At 39.9% G+C, this 13,039-nt stretch overlaps 1 protein-coding gene across 3 annotated transcripts; it reads right to left on the reverse strand.

Moving 5' to 3' along the window:
- Positions 1-9,257: 9,257 nt before the first annotated feature.
- Positions 9,258-12,935, reverse strand: LOC130936085 (pentatricopeptide repeat-containing protein At1g71420). Of its 3 annotated transcripts, none has more exons than XM_057866068.1 (4): positions 12,197-12,935; positions 10,297-12,120; positions 10,081-10,179; positions 9,258-9,944 (listed from the first exon to the last, which is right to left on the reverse strand). In XM_057866068.1, the coding sequence occupies exons 1-2, from the start codon at positions 12,794-12,796 to the stop codon at positions 10,411-10,413; spliced, it is 2,310 nt and encodes a 769-aa protein (XP_057722051.1). In that variant the 5' UTR covers positions 12,797-12,935; the 3' UTR covers positions 9,258-9,944; positions 10,081-10,179; positions 10,297-10,410. The 3 variants fall into 3 exon arrangements, with proteins under 3 accessions (XP_057722051.1, XP_057722053.1, XP_057722050.1); XM_057866070.1 differs by having other exon boundaries at positions 10,081-10,182; XM_057866067.1 differs by having other exon boundaries at positions 10,081-12,120.
- Positions 12,936-13,039: the final 104 nt, after the last annotated feature.

Below are 13,039 nucleotides of genomic sequence, written 5' to 3' on the forward strand. Positions count from 1 at the left end.
AGCTACCGCACTATGCTAGCAATCGAAGGAACAACCCCACACTATAATAAAGAGGTTGACGACCTCGAAATCACTTTTAACCAATCAGATATATGCTCGGCCACACCAAATGCAGACGACCCTGTGGTGATTTCCATCCAAACAGGAGAGTTACTGGTAAGAAAGGTCCTTCTGGACCCAGGTAGTAGTGCAGACGTTCTCTTTTATTCTACCTTTTTAAAAATGAACTTATCTGAAAAACTAATATAACCCTCATCCGGAGAACTCATGGGGTTCTCCGGAGAAAGGGTACCGATAAAAGGGTATATATGGCTAAAAATGACAATAGGTGAAAATCCATTATCCAGAATCTTTGATATACAATACCTGATAGTTGACTGCATTAGTCCCTACAATATTATTCTCGGGAGACCTGCTCTGAACATGTTCAGAGCGGTGATATCAACCTTTCATCTATATGTTAAGTTTCAGGCACAGGACGGCAGAATAGCAACAATCCACTCAGACCGTCAACAAGCTCGGCAATGTTACAACTCTAGCCTAAAAAGGTCAGACACGAGACAGAAGCAACACGAGGTCAAAGCAGTACAAACTAGGAAGGAAGTCTTATCCCTAGCCGAGCTTGACCCCCGAGGAGACACACAAGAAAGACCTCAACCAACGGATGAGCTTCAGAAAATCCAACTGACATCAAAACCAGAACAGGTACTGAAAATTAGAAGTCCTATCCTAGTTATCCTTCTCAATTGTGATGAGAATTGTTCATTGCTACCACTTAGTTAACCCTTACTAGATAAAGGAAAGTCAAGTGGATGAATTGACTTGAGCCACAAGTTCTAGCCAACTCCCAAGGAAAGACTAGCTTTAGTGCACTCCAAACCAATTAGCAATCTCTCCAATTATCAATCAACAAAGGAATTAGATAACTCAAGTGTCACTAATTACTCTACCTAGGCCAAGAGGAACAAAATCTACACTAAAACTAAAAGAGGCATTTTAACAAACACATAGAGTGCAATAAAAGTAAACAACATAAATTGCAAGAATTAAAGAGAGATCTAACTATAAAGGCAAGAGATCAACAATAGAAAAGCAAAGAAGAACAATTATTATGAATTACCTCTTATTGAATTGGAAGAATGTAGAAGGAACAATACTAGATCTACAAAAAAATATAAGAACAACATAAAGGAAATTACAACAAAAGAGTAGAAGAAGATGAATGTAACAACAAAGAATTGAAAGGTAGAAGTAGAAGAAAGCAAAGATTGAAACCTAGATCTAAGAACTAAACCTAATCCTAATCCTAATTCTAGAGAGAAGTGAGAGCTTCTCTCTCTAGAAACTAACTACCAAGCTAAACTAATGGTAACTAACATGTAAAGTATGAAAAGTATGTTGATTCCCCTTCAATCCTTGGCTTAAATAGCATCAGAAATGAGTTGGATTGGGCTCACAAGGCTTCTAAAATCGCTGGCCACATATTGCTTTAAGTGAACTAGGTGGCAGCAACGGCACGTGCACGTACTTTGCGCGTGCGCGCCACCATACGTGTAGCAACTATGGCAAATCTTATATCGTTTCGAAGCCCCGGATGTTAGCTTTCTAACTCAACTGGAACCGAATCATTTGGACCTCTGTAGCTCAAGTTATGGTCGTTTAAGTGCGAAGAGGTCGGCTTGACAGCTTTCCGGTTCTTTCATTTCTTCATGAATTCTCCAACTTTTCATGCTTCTTTCTTCATTCCCTTGATCCAATCTTTGCCTTCTAAATCTGAAATCACTTAGCAAACATATCAAGGCATCTAATGGAATCAAGGAGAATTAAATTTAGCTATTTTAAGTCCTAAAAAGCATGTTTTCACTCTTAAGCACAATTAAAGGAGAATATACAAAACCATGCTATTTCATTGAATAAATGTGGGTAAAAGGTGATAAAATCCCCTAAATTCAATACAAGATAAACCGTCAAAATGGAGTTTGTCAGGTACCGTACATTGGTCAAGTGCTACAAGAACGAGAAAGGTCGGATCTCGTAAAGTTACTACGAGCCAACTCTGACCTATTCGCCTGGACCCCGGCGGACATGCCTGGAATAAGTCTAGACGTCATTTGTCACAAACTCGCCACCAACCCAACAAGCCGACCTATAGCTCAGAAGAAAAGGAACCTAGGAGCAGAAAAATCCAAAGCAGCCCTAGAAGAGACGAGTAAACTCCTCCAAGCCAACTTCATCAGAGAAATCCGCTTCACCACATGGCTCTCAAACGTGGTAATGGTAAGAAAGAGCTCAAGTAAATGGCGCATGTGCGTCGATTTTACAAATTTAAATAAAGCATGCCCTAAAGATGCCTACCCTTTACCTTGCATTGATAAGCTTGTAGACAACGCATCAGGTTTCAAAAGCTTAAGCTTCATGGATGCATACTCTGGGTATAATCAAATACTCATGCATCCTGAAGACCAAAGCAAGACAGCATTCATAACGGAACATGGAAACTTTTGTTATCGAGTAATGCCGTTTGGCTTAAAGAATGCAGGTGCAACCTATCAACGCTTGATGGACAAGGTCTTCCATCACCAAATAGGACGCAACATGGAAATCTATGTAGACGACATGGTCGCCAAGACCACAAAAGAAAAATCACATTGTGAAGATCTCAGTGAGATATTCAGACAAATCCGAGCATATAATATGAGACTGAACCCGGAAAAGTGTGCTTTTAGGGTAAAAGGAGGAAAGTTCCTCGGATTCATGCTCACCTCACGAGGAATCGAGGCAAACCCCGAAAAGTGTTCGGCGGTACTCAATATGACGAGCCCCAAAACAATAAAAGAAGTGCAACAGTTGGCAGGGAGGATAGCGGCGTTATCTCAATTCATACCCGCGGCATCAAATCGAGCATATCACCTTTTCCAAACAATATCGAAAAACAAAAAATTCCACTGGACAGAAGAGGGCGAGAAGGCTTTTTCCGAGCTCAAAGCAATCCTATCAACACCACCCGTGCTGCAAAGGCCAGAAATCGGTAAACCTTTATATTTATATTTATCTGTTTCAAATTATTCTATAAGTTCGGCCCTTGTGATCGAAACAGGGAAAATACAACGGCCAGTATACTTCGTCAGCAGAGTCATGCAACCAACAGAGCAACGATATCCGAAGATAGAACAACTCGCCTTGGCGCTAATAATCACAGCAAGAAGATTAAGACACTACTTCCAGAGCCACACAATCATAGTGAGGACAAATCAACCATTAAGGCAAATATTGACAAAACCAGAGCTGGCCAGACGCCTCACCAAATGGTCCATCGAACTTTTAGAATTTGACATTCAGTTCCAGCCCAGGTCGGCCTTAAAAGCACAAGTGTTGGCCGACTTTATCTCGGAAATGACAACCGATGAACAAGACAAGTCTTGGGAACTACACGTGGACGGAGCATCAAGCCGAGAAGGAAGCGGAGCAGGAATAATCCTCAAAGAAGGAGACAAAGTAATAGCCGAACAGGCCCTCCAATTCCACTTCCCAGCAAGCAACAACCAAGCCGAGTATGAAGCCCTCGTCGCAAGACTCAAACTTGCCTTGAGCTTCTGAGCACAAAGCCTGACAGCACATTGCGACTCTCTCCTCGTGGTCCAACAAATCCGAGGAGAATTCCAGGTAAAAGATCCGTTGCTTGAGCAATACTGGCTCTTAGCAAAGGATCTAATTTCAAAATTCAATTCATTTAATATATTGCATGTCAATAGAGGAAAAAATGTGAGAGCAGATGTACTATCCAAGCTCGCAGCCACTAGTGCAAACACACAAACATCCACATTAACACAACTTTCGCTAAAAGAACCAAGCACTAATTTATTACATGTAATGAATATTAACCGCCTCCATGATTGGAGAACACCTTTCCTTGAATACATCATTACAGGCGCCATACCTAAAGACGAGCCCAGACCTCAATACTTCAAACGAAAAGCAAGTCTTTACACAAGCATAGAAGGAAAACTATATAGACGAGGATTCTCACAACCCCTTCTAAAATGCCTAAGCAAAGACGAAGCAAAAGAGGTAATGGACGAGGTTCACGAAGGAGTCTATGGAAATCACATCGGATGGCGAGCCCTCGCAGCCAAGATCATTCGAACTGGGTATTATTGGCCAACTGTAAAAAGAGATTGCATAGCAAAAGTCAAAGCATGCGACAACTGTCAGAAACACGCACCTATATCCACAAGGCCAGCCGAACTTTTACATAGCATGGAGGTAAGCTGGCCATTCTATAGATGGGGACTCGATATTCTCGGCCCATTCCCAATAACGCCAAGCCAGGTAAAATTTCTTTTAGTAGCAATAGATTATTTTTCAAAATGGATAGAGGCACAACCGTTAGCAAGGATAACGGCCGAAAAGGTACGATCATTTATATGGAAAAATATTATATGCCGATTTGGAATACCTAGGGAGATCATATCTGATAATGGTAGGCAATTTACAGATCATAAGCTCGGTTCGTTTCTAAAAAATTTTAACATAAAACATCATTTTAGCTCGGTCGAACACCCAGAGACCAATGGGCAAGTCGAAGCTGCTAACCGAGTCATATTGCAGGCAATAAAGAAAAAGTTAGATAATGCAAAAGGAGAATGGGCGGAGCTGATCCCAGAAATATTATGGGGCTACAACACAACAATACATACCACCACGGGCGAAACACCTTTTAAACTAGTCTATGGTTCCGAGGCACTAATTCCTATTGAGGTCGGCACCCCCACACTGAGAACCGAGCTATACAATGAACAACACAACTCGCATGTAAGGAATGCCGAGCTTGATCTAGCCGAAGAAACCAGGGAGCTAGCAGCAATTAAACAAAAAGCTATAAAACAAATAGCCGAAAAGAAACACAGCAAAAGAGTATCTCTGAGGACATTCACAGTAGGTGATCTAGTGCTCAGACGAATAGAAGAGGCCAGACGTCCCCCAACTCATGGAAAGCTCGCCGCAAACTGGGAAGGCCCATTCCGAGTAACCAAGGCGCTCGGCATGGGGGCTTACCAATTACAGACATTACAGGGCAATACAGTATCTAGAACCTGGAATATCTCTTCTTTGAAGATGTACCAATCTTAAGTTGTGCAAATGGCGGATGAGGGTACTCTTTTTCCCCCTTAGAGCCTTTTTTCCCAAAAAGCGTTTTTGCCTAAGGAAGGTTTTAACGAGGCCTGACGCACGATACATTTCATCATCAATATTCAAAATCTAAATTAAACATTACATATTCATTATCAAACATTCAAAAGCACATGAATTGTGGACGATCACATGACAAAAACCACACCTACTGTTATAGTCATACAAACCGAACTAAACAAGGTCGGTCAAGCAAACAAAGTTCAAAATACGAAAGTTTCAAAACTACAATTACATATGACCACTTAAACAAAAGGCAACAACAAAAGCCGAACTAAGAGGGAGGGGGAACATTCTCATCATGCTCCTCTACAGCCCCATCCACAACTAACTTCCCATTCACTACGATCTTCGTCATATCGAGCCGATTAATATCAAATTCAGGAACCAACAAAGAAATCTGGCTTACAGCTCGTTCAAAACCATAAGAAAACATCTCCATACCATTCTCTTCCAACTCATGAATGCGGGCCGTGAGACTTCCTTTCGCAGCATCATTTTCTTTCACCTCAGTTTGCAATAATCGAATCTGATCCCTAAGCCGAGTTATATCCTCTTCCGACTCCTTCGCCTTCGCAGCAGAACTAACAATAACATCATCCTTCTCTTTTATCAACTTCTCCAATTCTTCAATCTTTGTCTTATATGACTTCTCCACAGCGGCAGCCTTATCTACAACCTCCTGCTGTTCAGCACCTATGAGCTCGGCTGTGCGACCAACACACAGCAAGCGAGAACCAACGATCTACAACCATCACACCAAAATAAGAACAAAACCCTAAAGAAAGAGTAAGGAAGAAGTTCAATAATGTGAACAAACCTGGACAAATTTACCAAGTCCCTCCATACCGACCTGGCGAGTCATAAGCATGTCCCCGGGATATTGAGAAGCCCGGTCAGAAAGCTCAGCAAAATTGAACTGTTCACTCCAGAGAGAATGAGAATTTGACTCCGCAATAAAACCATGAAGTTTCTTCTGTCGATCAAAGACAGAGTCACCACCACCGACGACTTCCTGGTTTGCCTCAGAAATAACCTCCAAAGATACGTCATCCCTTTTTCTCTTGAACGAAGACGTTGGGCGACCAGCAGAAGAAAAAGCTTGCCCACCACCTTCCTTAAGCTCGGCGGGACCAACAGTTTTATCCTTTTTCTTGTTTAAAAAGGATTGTAACTTCAAAGGGTCCAGGAGGGGTACTCGCCCACCTACAAAATAATCACCAACGTCAGTAAAACCAAACAAACAACAATATGAATGAAAAGCAAACAAAATATTACCTATATACATTTTCAAACCCTCCATATCACCAGAATCATAAAAACGCAGAATGTCAGCAATAGATATACATTCCCCAGCAGCAACACTCTCAACCAAAAAATCCAACAAAAACTCCTCCTCTTCGCTCCGCTCAGAAGCCTCAAGAATCTGACTTGGCTCAGAGCACCAATAAAGGGGAAATTTTTCACCAAGCTCGTCGTCCAAATAAAATGGATACTCAGACTCAACCGACCGGACTTTGACAAAAAGAGATTTGAAGTTTTTAAAAGAAGATTTGTAAAGAAGAAATACGGAACGACCAGGAAAGCTGCTAAAGCAAACCCACAAACCCTTTCGAGTACCTTTTGCTTGAAAGAGTGAGAAAAACAACGTCAAAGAACAAGAAAAAGATAAATAATCCATTAAAACCTGAAAAGCGCGAAGAAACGCCCAGGAGTTAGGGTGTAATTGCGAAGGAGCGCAGTTCAGTTGGGTAAGAACATCACATTCAAAGGAAGAAAATGGAAATCTCACACCGAGTTCAATGATGCATGGAGTATACATATAAAAATATAACCAATCCCCCCTCCTCTCATAAACCCTATCATCACTAGAGCACGGGAGAAGTTCAACAGTAACCCCAGAACCCCTCCTTACGAAATCCAACCTCAGAAAGGGAGTCGACACTAGTGAAGGAAGACGAGCGAGTCCTGACATCCTCATTCACCCAGTGGTAAGGGTCATCTTCCCTGACTTCAACAGCCTTTAGCTTCTCTTTCAATTTTTCTCCCGCCATAAACTCACAGAAACAGTAACAGTAGAAGATGAAGAAAGAAAACACTAACCTTTCGAAGACATAGCAAGATAAAATGGGAAGAAGACGAAACAGCAAAACGTAAGTTCCAAAAGAGGCGATTATTGCGAGCCCACTATTTTTATGGGTAACTTAAATCCATACCCACTACAAACGTGGGAAACCAAAACGGAAACCACACGCAATAAAAGCGACACGGTTTACTAAACACAAAAACCAAACTACAACCATTCAAACCAAAAAAAAAACAAGCCCACCAAATGTTTACCGCGCGCAAATGTAAGAAGACCAAAAACATTCAAAAGCTCGGCCACCGTTCCTAACACAACACCGACCTCAATTCTCGGCAACGGTACCCACTGACTGAGTCAATCTTATTTTCCAACCGGGATCTCTGATAACAGAATTCACTAAGAAGAACGGGCCATGACTCCTCAACTGAAAGATACTAACAAACAACGCCGACCATATATATCGCAACTAACTCACACCAATCATCTATAAGAACAACTGAAACCACAATCCCAAAAGGGGACATCTTCCACCCTTAATTATTACTCTTAAATTGATAAAACCCACATTCTTACTTGAGCGTCGGAGTGCTTTTTGCAGGTACTCCCGCCGCCGTGTTCAAGAGGCATCCGAGGTGTATTCAGAGTCATCGCTGACTGACGTATAAGTCCGCCGAGAGTAAACAATTCTCCAGGACGACTCTATACCTCGGTTCACTCGGGACGGAACAACTTCAAAAAACAACGAAGTCTTTAACAAAAAAAAATACTCAACTCGGTCCCTAAAATTTATTTTTATGGGACTGATTAATCCTTGTACCAAAAAAAATCAATATTATTTTTTTTGGCATAAAAACTAATCAGTCAAAAACAAATATCAAAAGCCAGATTTGGTATTTTTTTTTTTTTTGAGCCTCGTTGTGAGATAATTGTTAGTGTCGGCTAGAGTATTCATTCGTTTTTAAAATGCTTAAGTGGCAGTAATTTGTATTCGAGGTATACGTCCGATATTTTATTGTAGTGTAGATGGTCCAAAGATGGTAGTTAAACTTAAAATCTTTCGCTAGTATTGTATCTCTTGGGACAAAATCGTGTGCTTCAAGTTGGAAAGAGCTCATAGTACTCGGTGAACTTACAAAAGTAGGTTTCATACCATTTTTATAAAGAATAAAATTTCATTTTTTAGTTTATCTAACGCTATTACTAGTGAAAATATACATTAGTTGAATTCTTATAATACATTAAGACAACGTATAATAACTGATTTGAAATTGATTCTTGTCACATTTTTATATAATTATTTCCAAACACACGATCATTATAAATAGAATACAATACAAATTGAATCAAACCAAATCTCATTTTCAATTGTTTCAATGGTCATATAGAATACGCCAATATAGATTGGATTACTACGACTTTTGGAACCCAAAAAAATAATAATAATAATAATAACAATAATAATAAAACAATACAAACGCTTACGTTTAGTCTTCATAAAACGTAGTTGCAACTCAACAGTTATCTTGCCGTGTAAAATGCTAATGCTAATGCTAGTGTCAATAAACTTCAGGGCACAGCAACTTCATAATAGAGAGATAGTTTAACAATGAATCACGGTTAATAGACAAGTAAAGAATACAATTTACTGATTTTAAAATTTAAAAACAAAAATATATTTTTTATTCTTGTTAATTGTTGACAGTTCTAGATAATTGGCTAATTGTACTTTGTTATTGTTGATGCATGACCATACAAAACCACACTAAGAATTCTTGCTCGAAATTTTGAAATAGTAAACATACTTGAGAAGATTCTAATTGCAACCTGTATCAGAGAATTAATCCAAAATCAAACTTATTTAGTGTTATATTAGGCTAGTGATAAGATTCCAGGTGGTTGTAAAGCTCTATGATTTATGTATAGTAAGTTTCTTGCATAAAACTTATTCATACTATTAAAACTCAACACATTAATCAGAATTACATAGTGATCAATGTTCATTAAGAAAAATTTATCATAAGTAACATTATAGATCTTCATATTAGGCACTGTCCCTGCACATTGTGGTCATTCCAGAAAGAAGGATCCGCACAGAACTCGAAACTCTGCAGAGAAACTGCGGTGCTGCAACTAGCAACCGACAAAGTGTCTCCCTCATTATCCATGTTGCCAATGCTCTGAACTGCAGAAGTTTGAACTAGGCTGTCCTTGGTGGCAGGAGGGTTTAGATCCAGCAAGCTCGAATTGGAGGAAGAGCTGTGATGGAACCGAACCCAAATCAAGTCTTGACAGAACTCACAGCATCTAACAGAAACGACATGGTTTCATTCAACTTCATTGAAGAAGAGATGAAATTGTTGTGGAAGAATGACATTGTTTTGTTGCACTTCCCTGTGCCTGTGCTTAAAGGTGTTGACATATTTCCTTAAATCATCTTCCTTGGACAGGTTCAAAAGCTTAAGAATTTTCGATGCTATCTTTGGACCCCTCATTCTTGGCTTTTCAATATGAATATCAATCAATCCTAAAAAATATTTTCACCCTTCTTCACAATCACCTAGTTCTAAACAGAGAGGTCTGTGCTGACAATGGCACAATGCACCCACAAACAGGGCTTCCCTACCACACACACTGTTACTTCTTCCATATCCATTGAAGCAAGTAGTTCCTGTTCACACAATCAATTAAAGATAGATTTATGCAATTAATCATTCAAAGTTCGTATTGAAGAATCACACATGTAATCATATCCTAAATATCTTTAATGGATGAAGAAATATTGTTGTATGTTTGATGTTTCTTACCTTCTCCAAGTTCAACATACCCAAGAACACCACCACATGCAACCAATAGTGTACTCCAAAGAACTGCTCTTCATGCAAGAAAGTGAGCAACTGTTTCCCCTGCTAAACAAGCTCACAACCCAATGGGTCCACCAAAAATATGCACATTAGTACTTTCCAGTGAGATGAATGTTACAACTTAAAATTTACAATATTTCCACATAAATATGTAAACACCTCTTTCTATCACTTTCTCCAATAACTATTAAGTGCACGGTATTTCTCAACCAGAAGCTCCACCATGGTTGAAACCAGTACTCAAACAAAGCATTGGGAATTGCAGTTATCATGTTACCAATAATCATTACATGAGCATGCTCCATATTTGAAGTGGTGAAAGCGATTTGAATCTCTCACAGTAATTTCCTTCTGAAGAAGATATGATGCTAACTTCATGAAATTGTGGCAATCCACACAAATGCGGATATTCTTCATTATTTTAACGACGTTCCCAACAAATGGAAACTTTTCTTCATTCATTATGGCAAATACCAAGGCCATCTTCTCACTATGATGCAACAATTGGTTTTCTTTGTGCTCCATTTCAGTGTCATATAAGGCTAAGTTGATCTCTGGTGCATAACCTATCTCTTTCAACTGTCCAACCAATATCTCAAGCCGGTTTAATATGGCAACCCTCTGTGGATGATGTTGACCACCAGAGGCAAACTCGTGAACCCGCATACCAATCTGAACCCAGCTTAATCCAGGTTCTTTCCTCACCTTAGAATCTCTCATTTCCTTCCTAACTAGGCTAGCTTCAGCGAAACTACCACCAGAGGAATATATGTTTGACATTTGTACATATCCCAATGAATTATTGGGTGCCAATTCTGTAAATTTATTAGCTGCTAATTTGGCCAAGTGAGTCTCACCATACTTACGGCAAGATCCAAGTAATGAACTCCAAATCACAGAATCAGGTTTCATTGGCATCTTGCTTATCAAGTCCTCAGCTTCAGATAACTTCCCAGCTCGTCCATAGAGGTCAACCATGCAAGCATAGTGATCTAGTTGAGGAACAATACCATGATCATCAGACATGGAATTAAAAATTTTCACTCCTTGATCAACAAGTCCAACATGACTGCAAGCTGAGAGAAGTGCAACGAACGTTGTAGCATCTGGATGCATATTTATTTGCTGGAAGAGTTTCAGTGCGTCTTTAGTTTTCCCGTGTAAGGCATACGACTTAATCATTGAATTCCATGAAACCAAATCACGAAATTTCATTTCTTCAAATACTTGTTCAGACAAAGATAAGGAGCCACACCTTGCATAAGCATGTAACAAGGCATTACAGAGAACCGTATCTTCCTGAAACCCTCTTTTAATTATTTGCGAGTGAACAGCCAGGGCATGTTTCTCAGTCACAAAGTATGCACAAGCTTTGAGGGCAATTGAGAATGTATGCCAGTCTGGGACAAAACTTTCACGATGAAGTTGACAGAAAAGGAGGAATGCCTGCTCAGGATCTCGTTCTGCAAACACGGTCATTATAGCAGTCCATGATACAATATCCTGTTGACTTGTTTCAAGGAAGAGCCTGTAGCAGTCGGCAATATCTCCTCCAACGTTTGCATACGATTTTAACAATGCAGTTATCACTTCAACTTTTGAACAAAGACCACTTTTAATAGCAAGACAGTGCAACTGAAAACAGCTTCTTAGATGTATGTTGATATCACCAAAAGTACTACACTCATTCAAGGAAGAGAAGACACTGAGTAGGGTGGCACGGTCGAACCCAATTCCACGGCTGTACATATGAGTAAACAACCAAACGGCTTGACCCGCGAGTCCACGAAATTGAAAACCTGCAATCATTGAATTCCAAGATATAAGATTTTTGAATTTCATTGACTTGAACAGGATCCAGGCATCATCTACTGTATGATCATAACATCCACCAAAGGCAGAACACTTGCTGTACATTGAAATAAGAGCATTTGCAACATAAAGACTGGCATCCAAAGCAATTTTCAAAGCAACTGCATGTACCTGCATCATGCCACATATAATGTCATACAATAAACACATCGGAATCCAACTAAATCTTCAAAGCAACTGCCAGTACCTGCATGCCACATTTAATGTCATGCGCCTCGCAAGCGCTAAGCAAACTCGCCAAAGCAAATTCATTGGGCCGACAGAAGCTAGCCAACAAGCTAGAAAAGAGAGAGAAACATTCTCTGACTAGGCCACATTGGGCATACCCCGAAATAAGAGCAGTCCAAGAGACAATGTTTCTGTGCAACATTTTATCGAATAGGTGATGAGCATATGCCAAGTGACCACACTTGCAGTACATATTTATGATGTGATTAGTGAGAAAGAGATCATTTTGTGCTCCTGGGTGTTTGTCAATTACATAATGGTGCAAAGCCATGCCATGTTGGAGGCACTTTCTTCTAGCACAGGCATGGAACAAAGTGGCATAGGTCTGAATGGACATAGAAGAGTGTGTTGTGTCGTGGGTGTATAGTAGTGAAAGAGCTTCTTCCAGGTTCCCTTGGATGGAAAGATTGTATATCTGAGCATGAACGTTTGTGGCTATGGTTGCAACGCTTGAAGTACATAGATTCTGTAAAAAGAAACGTTTGGGGAACATGAAGAACAAAAACTTGGTGGAGCGTAGCATCAAAGGAGTGAAAATTATGCACATCAATGGGAGCATCACAGGTTGTTTTGCACGTTTGTTATTTCACCACTCTGTTAGCATTGCATTATTCCAAATGGAACGTTAGCAAAGCCTCAATAGAATTAAACTATGAAGCACAGCGGTGAATCACCGTTTGTTGGACACATTTCGGATACTATACTCATTCTCGGACATTCATCTGAAAAAAAAATTGCTTGGACACCTTAAATGTGTCAACGTGTCTTTAGCGTGTATTTTTAAAATAAATTTAAAAATAGT

Source organism: Arachis stenosperma, chromosome 6 (genome assembly GCF_014773155.1).
Source record: "Arachis stenosperma cultivar V10309 chromosome 6, arast.V10309.gnm1.PFL2, whole genome shotgun sequence".
Taxonomy (NCBI): domain Eukaryota; kingdom Viridiplantae; phylum Streptophyta; class Magnoliopsida; order Fabales; family Fabaceae; genus Arachis; species Arachis stenosperma.

Excerpts from the sequence above, each read along its gene's own strand:
- LOC130936085 (XM_057866068.1), bottom strand. The coding sequence starts at position 12,796 with ATGCTCCCATTGATGTGCATAATTTTCACTCCTTTGATGCTACGCTCC. Across the intron at positions 12,121-12,196 it reads ACATTAAATGTGGCATGCAG|GTACATGCAGTTGCTTTGAA; the intron begins GTACTGGCAGTT and ends GGCATGATGCAG.